The sequence below is a fragment of the Amyelois transitella genome, chromosome 3, assembly GCF_032362555.1.
Source record: "Amyelois transitella isolate CPQ chromosome 3, ilAmyTran1.1, whole genome shotgun sequence".
NCBI classification, from domain to species: domain Eukaryota; kingdom Metazoa; phylum Arthropoda; class Insecta; order Lepidoptera; family Pyralidae; genus Amyelois; species Amyelois transitella.
The window spans coordinates 6,070,739-6,093,482 of NC_083506.1; the positions used below are offsets into that span (position 1 = coordinate 6,070,739).

At 36.7% G+C, this 22,744-nt stretch overlaps 5 protein-coding genes across 5 annotated transcripts; 1 reads left to right on the forward strand and 4 right to left on the reverse strand.

The window, feature by feature from the left end:
* Positions 1-2,066: 2,066 nt before the first annotated feature.
* Positions 2,067-4,554, reverse strand: LOC106135532 (uncharacterized). Its single transcript, XM_013335873.2, has 2 exons — positions 4,128-4,554; positions 2,067-3,469 (listed from the first exon to the last, which is right to left on the reverse strand). The coding sequence occupies exons 1-2, from the start codon at positions 4,248-4,250 to the stop codon at positions 2,294-2,296; spliced, it is 1,299 nt and encodes a 432-aa protein (XP_013191327.2). The 5' UTR covers positions 4,251-4,554; the 3' UTR covers positions 2,067-2,293.
* An 808-nt stretch (positions 4,555-5,362) lies between these two features.
* On the reverse strand, positions 5,363-11,506 carry LOC106135533 (uncharacterized). The gene is made up of 6 exons (XM_013335874.2): positions 11,326-11,506; positions 9,411-9,450; positions 7,025-7,416; positions 6,551-6,765; positions 5,963-6,161; positions 5,363-5,883 (listed from the first exon to the last, which is right to left on the reverse strand). The coding sequence occupies exons 1-6, from the start codon at positions 11,363-11,365 to the stop codon at positions 5,675-5,677; spliced, it is 1,095 nt and encodes a 364-aa protein (XP_013191328.2). The 5' UTR covers positions 11,366-11,506; the 3' UTR covers positions 5,363-5,674.
* Positions 11,507-13,031: 1,525 nt separating this feature from the next.
* LOC106135464 (uncharacterized) lies at positions 13,032-13,743 on the reverse strand. The gene is made up of 2 exons (XM_013335757.2): positions 13,565-13,743; positions 13,032-13,227 (listed from the first exon to the last, which is right to left on the reverse strand). Exons 1-2 carry the CDS (start codon positions 13,741-13,743, stop codon positions 13,032-13,034), a joined length of 375 nt encoding a protein of 124 aa, XP_013191211.1.
* An 827-nt stretch (positions 13,744-14,570) lies between these two features.
* On the reverse strand, positions 14,571-15,181 carry LOC106135463 (sperm mitochondrial-associated cysteine-rich protein). Its single transcript, XM_013335756.2, has 2 exons — positions 14,948-15,181; positions 14,571-14,765 (listed from the first exon to the last, which is right to left on the reverse strand). Exons 1-2 carry the CDS (start codon positions 15,179-15,181, stop codon positions 14,571-14,573), a joined length of 429 nt encoding a protein of 142 aa, XP_013191210.1.
* Positions 15,182-15,512: 331 nt separating this feature from the next.
* On the forward strand, positions 15,513-16,862 carry LOC106135461 (uncharacterized). Its single transcript, XM_013335754.2, has 3 exons — positions 15,513-15,895; positions 16,249-16,554; positions 16,794-16,862. The coding sequence occupies exons 1-3, from the start codon at positions 15,554-15,556 to the stop codon at positions 16,839-16,841; spliced, it is 696 nt and encodes a 231-aa protein (XP_013191208.1). The 5' UTR covers positions 15,513-15,553; the 3' UTR covers positions 16,842-16,862.
* The last annotated feature ends 5,882 nt before the right edge of the window (positions 16,863-22,744 follow it).

Below are 22,744 nucleotides of genomic sequence, written 5' to 3' on the forward strand. Positions count from 1 at the left end.
TTGCACATTCGTAGATCTGGAAAAGGCCTATGACAGAGTTGAGAGGAATGAATTGTGGTTAGCACTTTTTATGCATCGGGTGAGCAGTCTCTTAGTACATACATACATACATACATAAAATCACGCCTCTTTCCCGGAGGGGTAGGCAGAGACTACCTCTTTCCACTTGCCACGATCTCTGCATACTTCTTTCGCTTCGTCCACATTCATAACTCTCTTCATACAAGCTCGGCGGTTTCGGGTACTTTTGACCTGACCCTTTACCAGGACGTCCTTAATTTGATCAAGATACGTTCGTCTAGGTCTTCCCACTCCGACCTTTCCCTCCACACTCTCCTTGTATATCTGCTTAGTCAACCTGCTTTCATTCATCCTCTCCACATGACCGAACCATCTTAACATACCCTTTTCTATTCCTGTAACTACATCTTCTTTCACATCACAACATTCCCTTATCACGCTGTTCCTTATCCTGTCACTCAATTTCACACCCATCATACTCCTTAACGCTCTCATTTCCACTGCATTTATTCTGCTTTCATGCTTCTTTTGCCATACCCAACTTTCACTCCCATACATTAATGTCGGGACCAACACGCCCCTGTGCACAGCCAGTCGAGCCTTTTTGGATAGTTTCTGACTGCTCATAAAGGCATGCAAAGCTCCATTCACCATGTTCCCCGCGTTCACTCTCCTTTCAATATCACTATCATACTTGCCATCTGATGTAAACTTTGATCCTAGATATACAAACTCTTTCACTTGCTCCACTTTTTCTCCTCCAATCAAAATATTACATGCTGTCATTTCTTTCTCCATTTCAAAAACCAGTGTTTTAGTTTTACTTACGTTCACTTTCATTCCTTTCTCTTTTAAAGCTTCATGCATACAGTTTACCATCTCCTGTAACTCCTCCGCTGATGACGCCAGTATAACCTGATCGTCGGCATAGAGCAGACATTTGACGAGTAACTCATTCATCCTTAATCCACTTTTAGACTCTTTCAAATCTGTCAAACAGCTCTTAGTACGAGCACTGAAATCCTTATATGAGGATTCGAGTGCTTGTGTCAGGATAAACGGAGCGCATACTGAGTGGTTTAAGATTGAGAAAGGCGTTAGGCAAGGATGTGTTGCGTCACCGTGGCTGTTCAACCTATTTATGGATAGTTGTTTGACAGATTTGAAAGAGTCTGAAAGTGGATAAAGGATGAATGAGTTACTCGTCAAATGTCTGCTCTATGCCGACGATCAGGTAATACTGGCGTCATCAGCGGATGAGTTACAGGAGATGGTAAACTGTATGCATGAAGCTTACTAAACTAAACTAAAGCTAAACGTTAGTAAAACTAAAAAAACTGGTTTTTGAAATGGAGAAAGAAATGACAGCATGTAATATTTTGATTGGAGGAGAAAAAGTTGAGCAAGTGAAAGTGTTTGTATGTCTAGGATCAAAGTTTACATCAGATGGCAAGTGTGATAGTGATATTGAAAGGAGAGTGAACGCGGGGAACATGGTGAATGGAGCTTTGCATGCCTTTATGAGCAGTCAGAAACTATCCAAAAAGGCTCGACTGGCTGTGCATAGGGGCGTGTTGGTCCCGAAATAGTCAGGTCAAGAGTACCCGAAACCGCCGAGCTTGCATGAAGAGAGTTATGAATGTGGATGAAGCGAAGGAAGTATGCAGAGATCGTGGCAAGTGGAAAGAGGTAGTATCTGCCTACCCCTCCGGGAAAGAGGCGTGATTTTATGTATGTAATTAAAAATAATGTTTGTAACCAAGTACAAACATTATTTTAAATCGCAGAATACTTCATCTGGTGCACTTCAAAATCATTGCGTAGGGTTCACCTGACCAGTAAATCTCTAGAAATTATCTCGTTTTCCTCGTGGATCAACTGCAGTAAGTATTGGGTAACTAGTAGGTACATTATACAATGATGTTAGTTTGGTTAGCATCAAATTAATGTATTTACTCTTGACCTAACTATATAAATAAGAACATCAAAAAAGACACAAAAATGTAGATTTAATTAGAATGAAATATTGAAATCAAACGAAATAATAAATGTTTCTGCTTTATTTTCAAGCTAAAAATAAGTAGTACAAAGAAATGCACCATTTATCAATCATAATTAATGATATCAGTAATAACAGTCTTAAGAGTTCAAACTGGCATGTGCAATGCAAACATAGAAAATGAAATCCCATAATTAACGGACTTACGAATAATTCGATTTTAATAACATAAAATGTGTAGAAGTGTAATTCTAGATAGTTAATTCTGATATTTCATAGCACCATGCTGTTATCTTTGTCCCACCGGTCGCGATGTGAGTGAGGTGGTGTATTTTCACAATCGCCCACTAGTCCTGAGCTTTTCCCAATATTTTTAAGAGAAATTGTACTCCCAGAAGTGGCTATTTTTGACTGTTTTGTCAAGGATTTCAATCTTGGGATATGAGATACTCTGGTTGGTAATTTTGTTGAAATAACTGTTTGTGTTTTGGGATCAAATAAGGTATTTGCTGATTTAGATCGTGTGTGACAAGAGTCTTTATTTTTCATACATGACAGTGGTGTTCTCACACCACTACTGCTGTTAGATTTAGTTTTCTTCGGAGTAACATTAATATTATCGGCCTCATCTTCATAAATAAGAAGGCCATCAGATTTTCTGTCTTGTGGTTTGATACAATTCTGTCTGAGTTCTATATTAGTATTTTGTAAAACTTTAATTAAGGTATCATCAGACATCTCTTCAACATTATCCATACTTGCATCCTCTTCTATGATCTTAGTAACCACAATGGGTGTTCTCTCAATACCTACAGATGGTGATCGAGGATCAATGTCAAGAATTTTGAACACTGGAATATGTTTCATATCTTTCTTACTGTCATGATCATTGGTTTCAACATGATCTTCACTATCTTCAAAATTATCATATTCATTCTCAACATAATCGAAATTTGTTTCTAAAAACAGATTGGGTTTTTCACCAACTTCTTTTACGAGCCTTTGAGCATTAGAAATATTAATTTCTATAGCATCATTAGATGCTGTTGATGATCCCAATGGTTCCTCACTCTCTTTAAATGTATCATCAAGGGTCATATCAAAAAATTTATCATACAAATTCTTTGGGACAACCAAATCAGGGCTCTGTGTAGCTTTAACATCATTTTGAGCAATGCCCTCATTATCTTCTTGAAGACTAGGGCTGCCATAATTAATTTCACTAGAATATCTGTTATCTGTACCTCCATCTTCCTTTGAGGTAATTACTATTGGAGTCCTCTCAAAGTCCTGTGTTGGTGAGCGAGGATCATATGACTGTAAATGATTCTTTATGACTGCAGAAAGGATTGGATTATTATGTATTAATTTTTCTTCCCCATCAGCATTTTCAAATGTTTTTCGTAAATCAACATTCTTTGTTATGTTGTGTTTTGCACTAGGTTTTCCCTAAAACAAAGAAAACATATGGAATAGTTTTAAAAAGTTACACTGGTCATACTTATATTACTATTAAACATAAAATCACAAAAACTATTCTACATTCATACATAGATATAATCACGTCTATATCCCTTGCAGGGTAGACAGAGCAGACAGTCTTAAAAAGACTGACAGGCCATGTTCAGCTGTTTGGCTTCATGATAGAATTGAGATTCAAATAGTGACAGGTTGCTAGCCTGTCGCCTAAAAGAAGACTTCCAAGTTTACAAGCCTATCCCTTAGTCGCCTGTTACGAAATCCATCGGAAAGAGATGGAGTGGTCCTTTTTTTTCTAAGGGTGCAGAGAACCACACAGCATTAAAAACTAATCTTGAGACTTTAAATGTTTTCAACAAACCCCATTATACCCAATGTCTAATGCCAAGGCAAGTGCCATAATTACCAGCTATATAATATCTCCTATGCAACTTAAAGCTTTTTCTCATTGAATTTTTTATCTGTACATTGAGTAAATACTCTTACAATAGGTGAATGCGTGTTACACACATATTTTCTTCACTGTTCCTCACAAACCTCCCTTAGTCATAACTTCATTCGGACGCTACACATGTTTACAATAACAATAAAGCGTGCCAAAACAAAACCGGTAAAAGGAGAAGCTTACCTGTAGTGGAGTCCGTGTGATTTCTGGAGTAGGAGACCTTGGATCAGAATTAGCATCATCTTCCTTGTCGTTTTTTTGTGTCTGAACAGGTTCAGAATTGACTTTACTCGCATTACTCCCCATTTCACTAAAATAAATAAACTCTCTATTCTACGTAGGTAATCAATAGGCCATGTGTATGTCTTGAAGTAAATAAATATTCGACAATAAATGATGCTACAAACTTTTAGCAAATAAAACGAGAAGAATTCTGAAAATAGTCGATTCCAACGGCCGATACTGTCAAAAATGACAAAGCCTGTTCCTTTTTTCAAATTTTTTGTAGGCAAGCCAAGCTGTCATTGTTGTCAAATGTATGACAGCCCGTGCTGTTAGTAACCAAAGACAAATTTTGACAAGCAAAAAGTATACATCACAGATATTATATTAATATATTGTCTAAAGAGAAGTTGTGCTTTTGAGTATCAAATACCAAGTAAATCATGTAATGCTTGTCTTCTTTGTCAGCAACAAGCATTGAATTCAACGAAGTTGAAAACTCACCTGTTTAAATTCGGATTAGTCGCATAATTAGTCTAACTTCTCGTTAATAGGCGACATAGTGATAATGTGTCGTCCGTCCCACACGAAACTAAGATATATAGTCATATTTTATAGCAACGTATACTTCCCTGCCAATGTCGAGTGACCACACATGCAGCTATAATTTGTCACCAGCTATACCGTACTATATTTAAAATTTCAGCAATATCCAATGTCCGATTGATTATGGCGGCGGCGGCTTACGGAAGAAAAACAAAGTGAGGAAAACTGCACATATAGGAAACCATGATCCATTAAGAGTTAAATTCCCCTGCAAAGGTTGCGCCGGTCAGATGTGAGTCGCCTCATGTAAAACCTGACTCACCCAATCCATCAATCATGGTTCATACATATGTAGGTACATACTATCACGCCTGTCTTCCATTGGGTTAGACAGTGACTATTTAGATCCACTACGGGGCAAAAAGTTATATTTATTTTGGAGCCATATGTGGAGTTATAATGTTTAAGTACAGGAGGAAGAATTTATACAAGGACCTACCTAATTTATCTTTTTTAAATCAAAAATAATGAACTGTTTAAATTTGGCAGCACAAATTGTTCTGTACTGCAACGAGTGTTGTGATGCACTTGTGTTTTGTGAAACCAAGTTAAGTTTGGCAGAATTGGACGGTATTTATTAATAAATCATGTTGGACACAATATTATAAAACATTTTATTTGGGAATGGAACCCTCCACAAGAGTTCAACTAATTTGCCCGGTTTTCTTCGGTCGATAGCTTATTTTTTTAAATATTTATACAAACTTTTAAATAAACGTAGGTACTTATAAGTATACTATACATAAAAAAACATCCAATCTTGCACAGATTGGATGTTTTGTGTTATGATTTTCTCTAGAAAAAGACAAAGTGATTAACTCATGGTAAGGCTGATTATCGTTAGGTACATACGCGTTTTTAAATATAATATTAGGTACTATTGATATACAACAGTTGCTAAATTAAGTCCTTTTTGGCTGACACGTGAGCCCATGGGTCCATGCCCCTTTTCTGCATACGGCAGAAGCCCGAGGTGCCCACTTCCAGCCTCGTTTACACCGCACCCTGCAGGTCGATCCTTCCAGTAGACCAATGCCGTCTTCAATAGTAGTACCCTTGCAGCTTATATGACCATGTTCTGGGGGGAAAAGCGGCTCGCACCATGTACGCGCTAAAACAACCAATTATAGTAATAAAGGTAAGTAAGCGCGTATTCAATAGGTCTTTACATAAGTAACATAACAGTTTACCTTCACATATTGGCAGATCTCCAGACCACATTTTGCCTCCTTCGCAAGATAATGTGGCCCGACCATGTAAGACGTGTTTGGTGTTCCGGCAGGTGAAACTGCAGTTTTTGTTGTCAGGCTTACAATGAGCAATTAGGGTTTTAGGTGTGGTACAGGTTTGGGCTAAAACGCTAATCTGCATTTTACATACTTGTAAGGTCTGCAACAAGCAGAAATGATTTGCTTCAATGAATGTATGTAGGTACTGTATGCACTGTACTATATGACACTAGTTATCTTTAGCAATAACAAGAGTTTTAAGTGCCTAAAAATAACCTAAATATAGAACGAGTAAATTAGCAGAGAATGCCTACTAATATGCACAATATCTTTTACAGCAGAAAAGAATAGAGCCAACTAGTCTGCATTATGTACATCGTGAGAGGCAATTAAGGGAAGAAGCTCTTATAATATGTGCTTGGAGGGCTTGGACCACTGTTCCAGATTGACAGCAAATTCCTAGGTGTTTTTGATAGGGATGGTCTTAAAACCATACATTTGGTAACTCTCCTCTATTTTGTTCTATGAGCTATGTTCTCACAAACTCACCTTATGGTTATGAATAATTTTCCCTACTACCACATGGTTGCCTTGTACCAGCAACGATCCAAAATTAGGTCCGTACATATGCACGAAACGAACGTTCCTCGGTAACCTTCTGCCATGAGAGCACGATTGTAGCCGAGGATACTGTAGAACTACTCGATCTGAACCTGGTTTGGTGATCAATGTCCTGTCATGGGGGCACCTCACACAGGGAGTATCTGCAAAAAAACATAGGGCCTTATTAGGATACTAAAGATTCCTGCCTAAATTAAATTATAAAATGTAACATTGTAGGTAGTAGTCTAATCATTCATAAAGCATGTTTGATAAATTTTTATTTATATTTTAAAACCTGAATAAATAGCTGCTACTGCCACACAACATGCTTTGCCCCGAAATCTCAGCCTTTGCAAAAGCATCAAATGTAATAAACTTCCATTTGCCGCAGTTGCTTAGAAAACTAACCAGCAAACTTACCTAAATTAATAACGTTATATTTAAGACTATCATCCTTATTTATATCGTAAGACCTTAGACGGGCCTTTTCTTCAGGGCGGATCACTTCTCTGCCAGGGTATATATAAGAAACTTCGTTGTTCAAATCCTTTGAAGCAATTTCTTTAAGATACTCGATAGACTGGTAGAAAAGGCGGGGGTCTTCACGGGGTTGGTGAAATTTGAGTAATTTCGGATCCTTTTCTGTACTGGGCTTATGTAGAAGGTGCATTGTCGGCCTTGGGTCGAATAACTTGCCGCTACGAGGGATAATATTATTTTTCCAGCCATTTTTAATTACTTCGTTCACTGAACGTCTTCCGTGTGAGCTAGGTCCATGGGAATGTGATTCATCATTAGCCACAAGTTTTATTCTGAAAAAAAAAATAACGTAGTTACTATAACATTTTTGAGTTAAAGCCTTGAAAGATATCAATAGACAGCGGGAATACATCGATCGTTTTTTTGTGTTTATAGCAAAGTTTTCCCTCTGACAGAAATTCATTCACGGTAGTAGTAGCACCACACATCAACGAGCTACTAGTATGAAGAAAAGTACGAATGTTTAAATTGGAATTTTCTCTAGGCTTAAACTAATACCAAATGTCTGAAATAATAAACCTGAATCTAAATCTGTCAGTAAATTAGGTTTATAAGTATTGGTAGCTATCATATATTTTGAGGGTTAAACGCATTTCACCACTTCACCTATAAATGTAAATATTTACGAAAGCTTTGGTGAGCTTTACAAACATCGAAGTGTGCAGTTTAAAATATGTATTGAAATACCTAATAGGAACAGGAATAGACATGACGCAGGAAAAGCTATTTCCATCGTATCTTCCAAATGTTTAGGTATTCAATATTTAAGTACCACAATATCATTGATTTATACGAATATAAAGGAAAGCCAATTGTTTTACAATGGCGGTTGTTTTATGAAAATATTTCTTACGGACCAAAATTTTGAACAATTACTGGAAATTGTAAAAAATTCGGTAATTTTGGGATAATTAACTTATTTTTGTAAATAAGTTTGGGTTAATGAATACCTTTTTTATAATACGGTATAGTAATACCTATAGGTGGGTACCTACTTGTGCCCGTTAAAAACGTATATGTACTAATCCTTTCGGAGAAAACTATCTGCTTCGTGTATTTTATTTATTTATTTATTATTATATGTTTAGACTATTTTTCGTCCAAGGCTCCGCCCGCGTGAAAAGTGTTCTATAATCCACACTATATGTTTCCACAATTTTATGAAGATCGGTTCTGTGGTTTAACTATTAAGAATTTACAAATAGACAAACTAACTTTCGCATTAATAATATAACTATATTATGGATAGACTCGACTCGACAAAGTTTTGAACTATAAATCAGATAAAATAATGTTCATATGCCTTTGATTAATAGGGTAGGAAACGGCATACACTTTATTATACTATGAACGCACAAATTGAAAATGAGGTCAATTGTTACAATACATTTTCATCTCGACACATTTTGATCCTAACAAATTATTTCATCATAACACAATTGCATCAATATATTGAATCACCTCGATTAGTAACTTATAATTTAAGAATACTGAAGATATTTTCTTCAATGAAATGTGACTACTTAATGTTTTGAGCATATTGATTTTACATGTATCAGCATTAAGGTTTTATTTTTTTTATTTTTAGCATAAAATTTTTACGTTTATCATAATACTCATCATTAAGTTCTTCAATCTCACGCCCTTTGGGAAACAAATGAAAGGAAATATATAAAGAAGGCAATTTTTGAATTCCAGTGCAAAATCTGCTTGTATCAGCCGAGCTTGCATGAAGAGAGTTACGAATTTGGATGAAGCGAAGGATTGTGATTGATTGTGTGCAGAGATTGTGGCATGTGGAAAGATGTAGTCTCTGCCTGTATCTGCATGTATGTGTATCAAAATTTAAAAAGGCTTGCTGTAAACTTATGCTAATAGAATCTGTAGTTGTAGAACTACCTATCTATTTTAAGGTTAATTTTGAGTAGGGTTTTATTACTGGATACAAGGTTTCTCTAAACGTGATTTTCAGATCCGCTCGAGTTACGCCCCAAATTTACTCTTCTCTCAATCTTGCGCTCTCCAACCAGGAGTAATAAATGGAGTAATGGAAATGGAAGAGGCCTACGTCCTGAGAAGGATAATATAACGGAACGGATGGATGGATGGATTACATAGTGGATGGGCTGAAGTAAAGTAAAAAGACCTACTGAGATATTGAACTTTACAATATAATGTCCTCTGTTTATTTAGGGAAATGAGGAGTGTTGCACTGAGTTGTAAGTGAATTACGACTGTTGCCAAACACCTTGCGTCATATACCGACCTGTTGATGTCTATGTCCGGGTGGCGGGCTTCGAAGCTTCCTATAAGGATAACGAAATAATATTAATTGTAAGTATCTTTAAACACAACTTTATTAAATGTTGCACAATTATGATTTGGTACATATTTTTATTGGTAAGAAATGTAAAATTACCGATTATTGCATACCATCATCACTACATACTTAGTATAAACTAAGTCGCTATTTTAGTCTGTTTGTCTATATGCTTAAATCTTTAAAATTACGCAACGGATTTTGATGCGGTTTTTTGTAACAGGTAGATTGATTCAAGAGTTTTTATGTATAATAACATTTATAATTTTGCACCCGTGCGAAGCCGGGGCGGGTCGCTAGTTAATACGTAAATGGGTAAGCAAATAAAATATTACTGTTTAATATGAAAATTTAAATAAAGTACATAGCTACGTTCATAAACTGTTATTTTAATATCGGAATCATTGTCATTGTAAGTATATTATTATACATTAGTATTACGATACATTATTATACATTATTATTATACATTAGTATAATAGCACGATGAACGTTAGATACATGTGACACATGTTTATCTTATATGTATGTATAATAATGATATCATGTTTTAAATTAATAAAGCTACTTTACTACCCACTCATTTTGATCGCACTCTTGAAGGACCGTAAAAACTATGCCGAATTATTTAAGTACTTACTAGCTTTCGCTCACGGCTTTGCTAGCGTACTGTGTCGTTTATTGCAAATTCTAAGGTAACATATTGCATTAGATGTTTCGCATTGTTTGACTTGTTGCTCTTTAGACTTTCTGATCGGGATGGGAACACAAACATTATGGGTTAGTCAGAGTCAGAATCTCAAAAAGACAGAAATGCCACGCTTAGTCGCACGACTTAAAGATGGAATTGAGAATCAAACAGTGACATGTTACTAGCTCATCGCTTAAAAGAAGAAGAATCCCAAGATTCTCTTGATTGACTTTTATAATCTGCACGGGAAGAGAAGCAGCTGGCACACACTACGTTTTCTCTTCACTATGCTAGCATGGAAGCTTGAGCTAGGTGAATGTGCGCTGATTCCCTTAGTCGCCTTTTACGATATTCGTTGGAATGAGATGAAGTGGTCTTATTCTAAATGGCCCAAACAACACAGCACGGCATAAAGACTTTGGATAAAGACGACATTCCATTACTTTGCCACATAAATAAACAGTTACTACTAGGTATGGGTAATGGATATCAGCATCCAACAATATATTTTGTAGTGAATAACTAGTACATTTACATAATGTATCTACATTTTATTAGTATGTGGTACCCTATAAAATAAATGTATGTTGGTAATAATCTGGAGAAACGATTTGATCATTATGTGTTTGTTATAGGTACTTACTTATAAACAAATATTGAAATAAAAGTATGTCTACATAATTTGAGCACCTACAAGTAAAAACGTCTAAAGTGTAGAAGTCTTTGAAATGAATATTTGGTAGCATTATTTTTAAAATGTTTACCTAAAAAGTGGAAAAGAAAAGTTTTAAACAGTTATATTTTTTAATGTACTCTTTATATCATCCGATAAAGACAACATGTAAGTTGAAAGAGGACCCCAGATCCAGTTGCACCCTACACCACAAAAGTTCGTGTGGTTGAAGGTCGCCTCTTAATCAGAGAGACTGTACTAGGTATATCTTACTACTTGCCGCGATCCGATAAGTATCTATGCAGATACCGTACTACATTTGATTCATCTTCATCAAAAAAATTTATAAGCGACACTACAGACTTCTTTTTTACTACGCTTTTATTATTTTAAATTATCATAGGAGAGAAAGCTAGTATTGTTATGATTTGTTTTTTTTTTAATTAATGCAAGCATAATATGATTCTAGGTAGCAATAGTTTATATAAGACACTTACCAATTATACCAAGAATCAAAACAGTAAACACAACAAACATTTTTAGGTAACCATAAGAAACACAGAGAAATAAATACAATATTTTTTTCTTTCGGAGAAGAAAAACCCAAGCAATGACGAGTATTGGTTGCGGGCGCGACTTAACCAACTGAATGCGAAAAGCGAGCAAAAACTACTACAAGACGAAATCGCAATGAGGCGTAGGAAGCACTCATATTCACGTATCGCATCCACCGCTTACCTACTATGCGTATACAAAGATTTACTTTTATTGAAATTCTGCAGCTCTCCTGTAACGCAATGGCACTTTTAGTACAAAGCTATTGTTCTGTTTATTTTCATAAAGACACCATCTCTACTTTGGGACAAAATCATTTGAGTGGGAATAGTGGGATAAACATAAATAAACCATAATAAGCCAGTAGGTGTATAGGCACTTGAGATTAAAATGTGTAAAAAAAGTTAATAAAAATGAAATCATATACATACCTATATTACAGAAAACCTACTTACTTATTATGAGACCGATATATACATTTATTCACGTTTTTATCCCACGCGGGGTAGACAGAGCGAACAATCTTGCAAAGACTGATAGGCCACGTTCGGCTGTTTGGCTAAATGATAGAATTGAGATTCAAATAGTGACAGGTTGCTAGCCCATCGCCTACGAAGTATCCCAAGTTTAAAAGCCGATCCCTTAGTCGCCTTTTACGACATCCATGGGAAAGAGATGGACTGGTCCTATTCTTTTTTCTATTTGTGCCGGGAACCACACGGCAGACAGAAATACTTTACTATTAATAGATGGTTTTTATCGAAATTAAATAAAACAATAACGAAACAGAAAACAAAGACAAACCAAGAGTAATCGTCACATGTCCTTCGGACAGAGAGTTTTGGCAACCAGGCACTAATGAGTTAACAGGAATTTATTTCAACAGCTGAGTCTAGTCTAGCGCCAGCCTAGTGTTTCCCAATATAACTTATCTAATAATGTAACTGCTTCAACTATTTGTAAAGTCAATATTATAAAAGCCACGACGTTAAAAATCAGCAAGGCGACATTAAATTATTCTGTGGGTGTAAAGAAAATGAAAGCCACTTCCTGAATATAAACTGTAATGTGGTGTAGACGTTTGATGTAGATTTTTTGACTGAATAATAATAATCTTTACATTTTTTTTTTGTTTCAAGATTCTATGGTCAACAGATAAATATAATTTAAGGTAGTAAGATATTCCCTAGAGGTTTGGGTTATATTGGATACTGGTTGACATGTAGCAATCAAAATTGGCCTTAAAATAAATATCTAAGACAAAGTGTAGGAAAAAACAAAACAAAATATAGCAAGGTGGCTGCTTGACAGATGTGTTTCGGTCAAGCCCTAAGAGTATCGACTTAATTATAAACAATGTCAATGGTACAGCGGGTCCACATGAGCTAAACATAAAGAACCTAGTAGCAATTCTTAGTTTATTCTATGTAGGTAAATGGTAGTTAATTTTCTTGTCTGCATATCAAATGGGGTCAAAAAACCAACGCAAATGAAATATTTAACTGACGTTTATTGGATCCTACAATAGATTACAGTTCACAAGCACCACAAAACCTTACCACAATTAGAACAACACATTTAAAATTAAGATATTACCGCATTTCATTCTCTTTAAATTATGGGCACAAAAATGAGCAAGTGCAGCAGGCTAAACGAGTTTGTTGCAGGAGTAATAACAGCAGGGATGGTAGGGCGGGTTGGGGCAGGTGAAGGCTTGGCAGGGCGGCACCGCGGGGCAGCACTCGCCAGGGTACCACACCGTACGGGCGTATTTTCCGGACGGTCGAGTACACGCGCCGTGGTTGAAGCAATGCGCTTTGCAGGGGTAGTCGTAGCAGCACGGCCTGTAAAATATAATTATTATTAAAATGTAGGGCAAGTACTTACAGACCGTGAACCGTGGACTATTCAATAATACAACATTTCCTTAAATTGTTCTGAATGTAAAGATTTTAGAAAAAAAAAATATTAAGACAACGAATAGTAGAAAAGAGGACACAGAATAGCTATTTTTATCTCAGCTGGAAGAAGACCACTGCTAGACATAGGCTTTCCTTCCTTTAATTTTATCCAAAAATGTCGAAAGTGAACTTCTGTTTGAAAAGGTTTGTAGTGGATACCCAAAAGATTTGCTTACATCCAAAATAAATAGGTATGATAATAATGATAACCAAAAAGTACCGTTCTTGAGGAGCATTGCTAGGTTCGCCACAGAGATAAGGCGCTACTTCTTTTTGGAAAGGCTGAGGCCTGGGCTGCCCGTAGCGTGGTCTTTTGTAGTAGATGCTGTATTCTCCTTTCACGCAGCCGTATCTAGGAGACGGCCTAAAGGACTCATATCCACGTGGTAGAACTGACATGATTGTGAATAGTTGCCTATTTTAGAATTTTGTAGCGATTACTGTAAAATAGGTTTGAAAAGAAATAAGTAGTCAACATTATATGTATTACTTAATTTACAAAAAATATACACGAGAAGAATAAAAAATCAAAGATATACATATACAACCACGGATTTATCCCTTACGAAAAGGCAAGGCCGGACATTCTTGAAAAGATTAAAAGGACATGTTAAGCCGTATGTAAAATTCGAATTACTTAGTTACCTTATTATTGTTTTTAATATTTTCACGATATCTAGGTGTTCTTTCCTATTTTTATGTTTTATAGAGATTTTAATATTTTTTTAAGAAATTTATTACATATCTATATCTATAATAAAAATGACAAAAGTTAAATGACAGAATATCACTTTTCATAAAAGAAGTAAGAAAATTTACGATGCTAAATAAGGTTTTATATGGAACTCTTCTACCTCTTTCAACTAGCCCTTTCCGTTAGCTTTAGTGGAGCAATTACATTTATATATTATAGATAATTATTTGAAAATAGTAAATAATACTGTATAAATAAGTGTTGTACACATAACTAGTTCGGATTGGACTAAGCGTATTATAAACTAGGCATACCATAGGCTCAACTCTCAACACTGTTGAGTCTTTTTAAGTTTTTAAGAGGAGTGTCACAGTGTTGATTTAACACTGTGAAAACTATATAAGCTTTTTCCTGGATCAACTCTAATTTTTACGTTCTATACAAAAAATTAGTCGAATGAGAATAGGTACATTTCAATAGAATTTATTTTCAGAGACATAATACAGTAAATACAATTGTTTTTGCCGCTCCGTTACCAAACTGGCATACAGGGCCCACAGCAGCATTTGCCACAGACGGGAACTCCTGGGTAACTGCATCTCTTTGGAGAGCAGACAGCTGGCTCCGTGCAGCAGTAGCAGGGGCAAGGCTTGCAGCGATTCGGTCGACAACAAGGGATGGCACATGTGTCGCAGATTATCTCGGGTTTTGGTACTGGAGTTCCAGGCTGGAAAAAGATATATTTTTTGGAATTGAGTGAAATGATAAAATTTCAACCGTCTCTTCCTAAGACAACAAGGTTTCTTTTCGTGAAATAGAATATTGAATGAAAAAATCGACACCTGAACCTTGTGAATGCTGCTACTATTTATTATGCCAATGGTGTTTTTTAGTGGAACATTGAGTTACCTTATCACACGGGGGACACGGCGGTAGACAAGGCAAAATTGGTGGCGCTGGGCAGGGTTCAGGACATGGCCTTACTGGAGCCGGGCAAGGAGAGCATCCTCCACCAGGGCATACGGAACATACGCTGAGGTCATTTCTCGATGCCACACAGGGCTTAGTCGTGTACGGGTAGCAAGCTCCGCAAGGCAAACCAGTGCAAACGCATGGATCGAAACTGTAAAACGGAGCGCTCATTTTGTCGATTTCTCTTTTTTTTTTTTTTGCTTTGTTAATGCACTTAAAAATTTATTATAAAATATATAATATTTTTAAAATTTTACATTTAATAATAAAATAGTGAATGTAAAAAAATAAGGACTAAATGACGTCTCTGACACTTTTTGTTTTCTTCTAGGAACTCTTCGATAGAAAATCACTGGCCAGTTAGGGATGTTGACTGGAAGACCTTTTTCACGTCTAGAAAAACTAACTGTCAGAATTATTCAAAAAATTGTCATCGACAAAAATGATCACCAAAAATTAAAATAATTAAATATTTTAAAATAATTTTGGATAACTAAAACCAGTAAAATTAAAAAGTGGAAAAAGAAAAAGCTCGTTTAGATAATGTGTGCTTGTACGTTCGCCCCCACCTGCCCGCCTATAATACCATGTGGTCTCGGGCCTTGCTGTTATTCCTGCCCTCCGCCCGCGGCTTGCTGCCAGCCCTGCTGCCCACCGCCGTGTCCTTGCACGCCTTGTCCGCCTTGTAGATGCGAGACTACCTTTAGGCAGTGCCCAGCACCTATAATTCCAGATCTGGTCGCCCCCATAGTCCCTATCCTGCCACCTTGCAGACCTCGCCGTCCGCCTCCTTGTGATCCTCCTCCGTACCCTCCACCGAGGCCAGTCTGTTGCCCCCCAGTGTTGCCATGCTGCCCACCACCAGAGCCATGCGATCCACCACCTGTAAGTTTTTTGTACTAAAAATTTACGCATAAATATACATATGTACTCATTTCGTATATAATCTCAATTTCAACATCAAGCCATTCAGACGGCCGGAATGTCGTCACCTTCTCGTCGGATTTGAGTCGCCAATTTTATATTTAGAACCCCGGAACTTACTTTTTTATTTATATGAGCATACGAGTATAACTTTTTAACAGTAAGAATGACACTCGAAGGAAGAATGTACCTATATAATGTAGGCTTGTCGTTATTTTATAGATTTGTAGTTTTGTGTATGAAAATTCACTGCCATGATTTATTAATCACAATATTTTATCATACATGCTTCAATGTCTCACCTCTTGTTACAGGTCTGCCCATGTCCCGAGCCAACTCCGTGCTACCAACCAGTGTTACCATGCTGCAACCCTCAATGCCCACCGCCTATATTGCCAAAGCAAAGGCCTATTTGTCCCAGAGCACCCCCTGCGCCTTTCCCAATGCTCCCTGTTTCCCGAAGCTGCTGTCCTGACTGCGAGTTGGATCCTGTGACACGACGCCGGCCCCTAATTGTTCACGATAGCGTATTCCAGAATAGGATATCTGGTCGGCCAGTAGAATGCTTCACACGGCGCAACCCCAACGTGCGTTATACTGTGGCCAATTACGTCAGAGAGGTCAGTATTGTAAATATGCTTTTGGTTTTAATTACTAAAATAATAAACCTGGTGGCACACATGTGTAGGCCTCAGGTGACACACAATTATAGCAGATATATAGATTTAATATAAGTATTTTTATAGAGATAGTACTATTTTTGCAATCTTATTTGCCCATTATTTTCCTTTCAATTAGGCACTTTGTGTTAATTGAAAGAACACGAATAATCAACGCATACTCATTACTTATTTTTCAGGGACCACAAAGTGGATGCGTCATACCAGTCGACGTTCCATTATTTTAGCTGAATTTGGAACAGTGTTCGTAGCGTTGGATGTAATTTTGAAAAGTAGTTTTGAAACGCAATGGTCAAGTGAATATAAAGTTTGTGATCGTTTTTGTAAGTTCAAGAAATTTATTTGTCACACGTGAAAAAATAAATATTTTACCGTTTTGAGCTGTTGCTTGATTTATGGAACACAATCTTTTTCCCAGAGCTTCACTCCCTGGAAATTTACAAAAAATAGCGTCTATGTTTGGGTCAATAACAATATTCTTACAAAATTTCAGCAAAATTGATCCAGCTGCTTAGCCGTAACTTTCGGATTCTATAAGTTTGATTGGTTTTTATTTCATTTTACCGAAAGAAAATCCTTTAAATTTCCTATTCTTAAATTTTTATCGTCACATATGTATGTGATTACATACATACATATCATTACGTCTATATCCCTTACGGGGTAGACAGAGCCAACAGTCTTGAAAAGACTGTTGGCCACGTTCAGCTATTTGGCTTAATAATAGAATTGAGATTCAAATAGTGACAGGTTGCTAGCCTGTCGCCTAAAAAAGAATCCCAAGTTTGTAAGCCTATCCCTTAGTCGCCTTTTACGACATCCATGGGAACGAGACAGAGTGGTCCTATTCTTTTTTTTATTGGTGCCGGGAACCACACGGCACTGTATGTGATTACTTAGTGAATACGGTGTACGAGTAAAGTTGGTACACATTTTCTCTAGTCGCTCTCTCATATTTGTAATAGTTGCATCCTCTGCCACAAAGCTTCAGGGCCTGGGTTAAATCTTTAATTTACATATGTTGAGAGCTTTACAACAAGGACTTAGCCCTTACCTGCAAAACCACTTTCTATGACTCTAGAATAAAAATAACAAACATATGTAATATTTAATAATTTATTTCTGACCACTTATTCACACTTTTTATTAACTTTTCTTAGGCAATTAATTTAAATTACTATAAATTTTCTTCTGTATTGAATTCATGGCTTCAAAGGGGATTTTTAAATTCTTCAGAACATCCAAATCTTAAACAAGTTTTTGATGGTTTCCATATATGGTTGCATTAGGTGTTTCACTGTCAGCCTTCACATGATTTGAGTAGTGCAGCTATAAATGTTGATCACTGGCTGCAGAGAATAACACCTCTGGACTGGTGGATCCTTCTGGCACATCATTGGTCCACACGGTTGGCAAGGCACACAGCTTGGAGCCATCTTGGAAATCTAGTATCACTTGAAATTTTTTATTTTTTTAATATATGTCGACGGGTATAGTAAATGAAGAAATGAGCAGCTGCAATGCAAATTCATCTATTTATAACTATCGCTGGGCTATATAGATTTGTGTCTGTAATCTAGTACCTACTTATAAAATCAGGATGGCTACGATTGCTTTGCTATTAGGACACAGTGTAACTAGTACCACGTACGTGATTGGTTGTATTAGATAGATAAATATGTACTTAAACAGAATAACCTTTATTGCACAAAAATTACACCTAACAAAATAACTTATCCTAAACGTATGCTAAGGTAATTTACAAAATCGGTAGATACCAACATACATTTTCTATGGATTAACACTGAAGCTCTTTTGAAAGCACAAGCACATGGACGTGTGTGATCGGATCCATAGAAAATGCAAGTATGCGCAGATATTTTCTTTGGCTCCAGTCGACATGTTTTGGGCAGGGTCCTGATGTGTCGAGATTTCAAAATTGAAAATGAATTCAAAATTGAAAATGCCGTACAAATAGGAATACTATTAGTATTATATTTTCCCATTTATCCTCAGTGGTGACAAATGAGAAGATGCCTTTGTCGTGTAAACATGGATAATTCAAATGGCATGCCCGTCCTCCAACCATAATCATACCCGTTAGGGCGTGAAGGAAATAAAAAAAAGGGATTAACTACCTAGCAGGTTAGGTTCCCCTACAAAGGTTGCAGAGGTCAGATGGTAGGTAGCGCTTTATACCAACATAGCGGTATACCTATCTTAATGTCCGGGTGGTAATTAGTTGCCACCCGGACAGGAAAACGTGGATTTTTAATATTTTTTCTTGTCTGGAGTCATAATTATGCTATAGACAGCAGAGTAAGGGATAAAACGTTCATCGTCATGGTTAAAAATAAAAAGTAAAAATTAAATACTAATACCATTTTTAATTTAAACGTTACAAGTTTTAACAATTGTACAAAACTTCACAAATTTAATTCCACGATTTCCCTGAACATTCTTCATCAGTAAAGGCGCAGTGGAAGCTTGGCGCGGCTGTCAGCAAACGCAGGGCGGGCGACGGCGACACCCTATAGCTATGGTGGCCTTGTCGAAGGCTGCTATGGGGCGCGGGGGCTGGCCGACTGCAAGCACGGCATCTGTTAAAGACGAATCAGTCAGTTTATTAAAGACTTTTGAAAAGAAAATAATTTATTTTCAACCATTTCATTGTGGGCGCGACCACTTTTATAGATGCGTTTGTTTGTTTGTAATATCTTTATTGCAGAGAAAATTATCATCATTACATATTGATAAATAAATAATGCGTTTAATGGGATTAGTGGGATAGATGGGTAATTTCAGTTTTGAGGTTGGGTTTAAATTAGCTCTTTAGATAGAATTAGGAGTACCTACTTCGCAGCCAAAAAAATACTTGGTTTTAGTGTTCGCGTGTGCAGATTAAAAAAAATCAAATAACAATGAACAAAGTTTCCTACAACATTACCATAAAGAAAATAATTTACAAAAGAATGGCTAAATTCTAAAAGAATGTATTTCCAAAGTTGCTTTAAAAGCTACTTAAATGCTTTAATAATCTATTCCCAAAGTGGCTATATAAACGAATAAATGACTTTAAATCGAAGAACGAGCGCTGTCGCAGCTCGTCACTGGATATGTGCTACTTGACTGTATACTGTGACGAGGGAGCCGCCGCCGCCGCAGCACGGCGAGCAACATGGCGGCCGCCCACACGGCGCCGGGCATCCACTGCCCCTGAATCCGAAACATTTCAACGTCAATTATCATTCTAAACAATATAACTCAATAATGTAAATGACGGGATATTTTTGGACAATAAATAATTAACTATGTATTAAGCTTCAAATCATAAATAACAATATTTGTTGGAGTTGCATCCCATCACTACTCTGGAGAGGACCCCGAGGTGTGCCTATCATCACGATCCTGGATTGGGTAATGTCAGGCTTTTTAAAAGTAACTACTCTCGTCTGACCTCCGCAAACTGCAGGGAAGACATCCTATATTGGAAAACATAATTATACGATAATCCTACGATAATCTTCCTCACCATAAATAGCATCGGTTATCAATCAAACTAATGTACATTACTTAGAAAAGTCATGGATACACGGTCGCGTTGGCGTAAACCCAGTACATGTTTTTTATTCGAGCAATTCTAACTTTTCGACCACCGAGGATCTTTGATCCGAAAACATCAATCTACATGCATGCATCATATTTGGGAGGCCAGGAGAAGAAGATTAACTAATACATGGAGTTAATTTTCTTTCTGTTCATCTGAAGGCTATGTACCTATATATATTTTAAATTACTACCGTATTCCCAGACCAAAAGAAAAACAATAAATGTGGTAACTTACTGTATAGCTGACATTATTGTCCGCAATTGATTAATTACGTTCATGCGATCGCACATATTGCTATTTTGTTATTTAATATTTCGTTGTTTTATAAATTAATAATATTTTATTTATCATCTATTATTTTTACTATTAACACACTTGTATTATGAACACACAAAAATTTTGTTGCAGCCAAAAAATTGGTTCAAATGAAAAATGACAATGACCCTGCCACTTTTGTTTTTCTTAACTTGACATTTGAAATGGCCAGTATGCTTAGAAAACTAAATGGATAACTAAAAAAAGGAAGAATAAAGCCTGGAGCTGTGGCCTGGAGGGTGACAAAAAGCCCTTATTGTCACCCGTGCAGTATGCCGCAGACTTCGTTCGACTAGGTAATGATCGGGACACGCTGCACTGCGCCGTTGAATCACATACTGAACGTATGTCCAGTCCCCCGAGTTGGCCAGACCTAAGTCGAACGAAGTCGGTAGCACACTGCATGGGCCCTAAAGAATAAAGACGTGTTCTACAAGTATAGATACATATACACAGGTAGAGAAATACAAAGGCAGACCTGAATAGAGAAGAGATGAACCAAGGTAAGCATGTTTCATAAATAACCATTTTATATGATTTATTTTATATTTGACTGTACAATATGCTTTAAATGGGAGGAATGGGAAAATATAGCTGTTCCTCTTGCCAATTGGAGTTCTAATCGGTGAAACAGGAAAAGCCCTTTTTGAGGACACACACTACGTAAATATTTTGACATGATAGGTAGGGACGAGAAAAAAAAATGGTAAGTTATTATCTCTGGCAATCAGTAAATTGATTCTTTATGTTATTTGTTACCTAAGATATGGTATACGATACGAAGAGAAGTACCTTTAAACAATATATGTTCCTCCTCTTCAGTAATTGTAAGACAGCGCACATGATGGGTAGTGAGATGTCACCTGAAACAAAATTATAAAGATTTATTAGTTCTGTCCTTAAGCAACGCTTGATTATTACGAGTAATATGGTGTTATTCAGGCAGATTGGAAATCTAAATAATGTCTCTATCCCTATCTTCTCACACAAGGGTCGTCTCAATCTATGGAAAATGCAAATTCAATGCTCCAGACGAGATACTTTATGCCACTACTCAGCCCAGGCCCTGATATGTGGGAATAGACTAAGGGCCAATACTACCTCCTAGAATATTCTCCATTACCTTGGTTACATATAAAATAAATTAAAAAGAAATCTCATGTCGCTAACACTCTTGGATTGTAGTCCCGGTCCCAGTACCTCCTCTCACTCTACTCAACCAGACGTAACAATAACAAAAGTAAAAATTACAAAGTGATTTAAATAAAAAAATATTTTCACCAACCGGTCTCTCGTAGTTGATTAGTTGGTACCGCACTTTTTTATCCTGGTTATTGAGGAGCATGCCAGGCCAACTGGTGGGTCGGTAGTCGAAGGTGCTATCGCCAACGATCAGAGGCCGGCGGAGCGTCACCGGATCCATCCCGCATGGGAGGCATTTCGGGCCCTGAAATTTTCAAAATAATTGAAATACGATCTCAATCCTTCCTCACCCCGTTTTTCTTCATGGTCCAACTACCAAACTAGTTGTGTCAAGAAGTAGGCGTCAACTACATATTCACCTGGACACAGTAACAGGGTATACATGGAAGAGGCTCTTTGTAACTGGGTAAATTTTGAATAGGGCTGCACATTCTAAAATATATTTATCAATTATAAATGTATGTTTTTTTTTAACAACAAATTTGAATTTTTTCACCCCTTTTTTGGTATGTTCTGACTTTTTGTTTAATTTTAATTAATGACAGTTTAATGTCAGAGACTCCAAAGCATAACAAGAAAAGAGGTGTTACCTTGGAAAAATGAACTATTCTGTTTTCGTTTTGCATAAAAAAAATGGCAAACAGTGGCCTACTTAGGTTGGAGTGTTTTACAAATAAGACAGGATTGTGGGAGCAACTTAAAAAAGAAATACTTACATATACCTATGGGAGTTAGTAAATCTATATCTAGAATAAATAGTGGGGAGTTGTGTTTTTGATTATCACTACATAGTATATAGCAAAGGCGCTTCCCGCTTCCCGCGTATGTATGTATGTATGTATGCTTGCTTATATCTTTAAAACTACACAACAGATTTTGATGCGGTTTTTTTAATAGATAGAGTGATTCAGGAGGAAGGTTTATATGTTTATATGCTTACATTGCAAACGCTGGCTGAACTCTACGAGATAGATCAAAATAATGAACTAAATATTGTATACC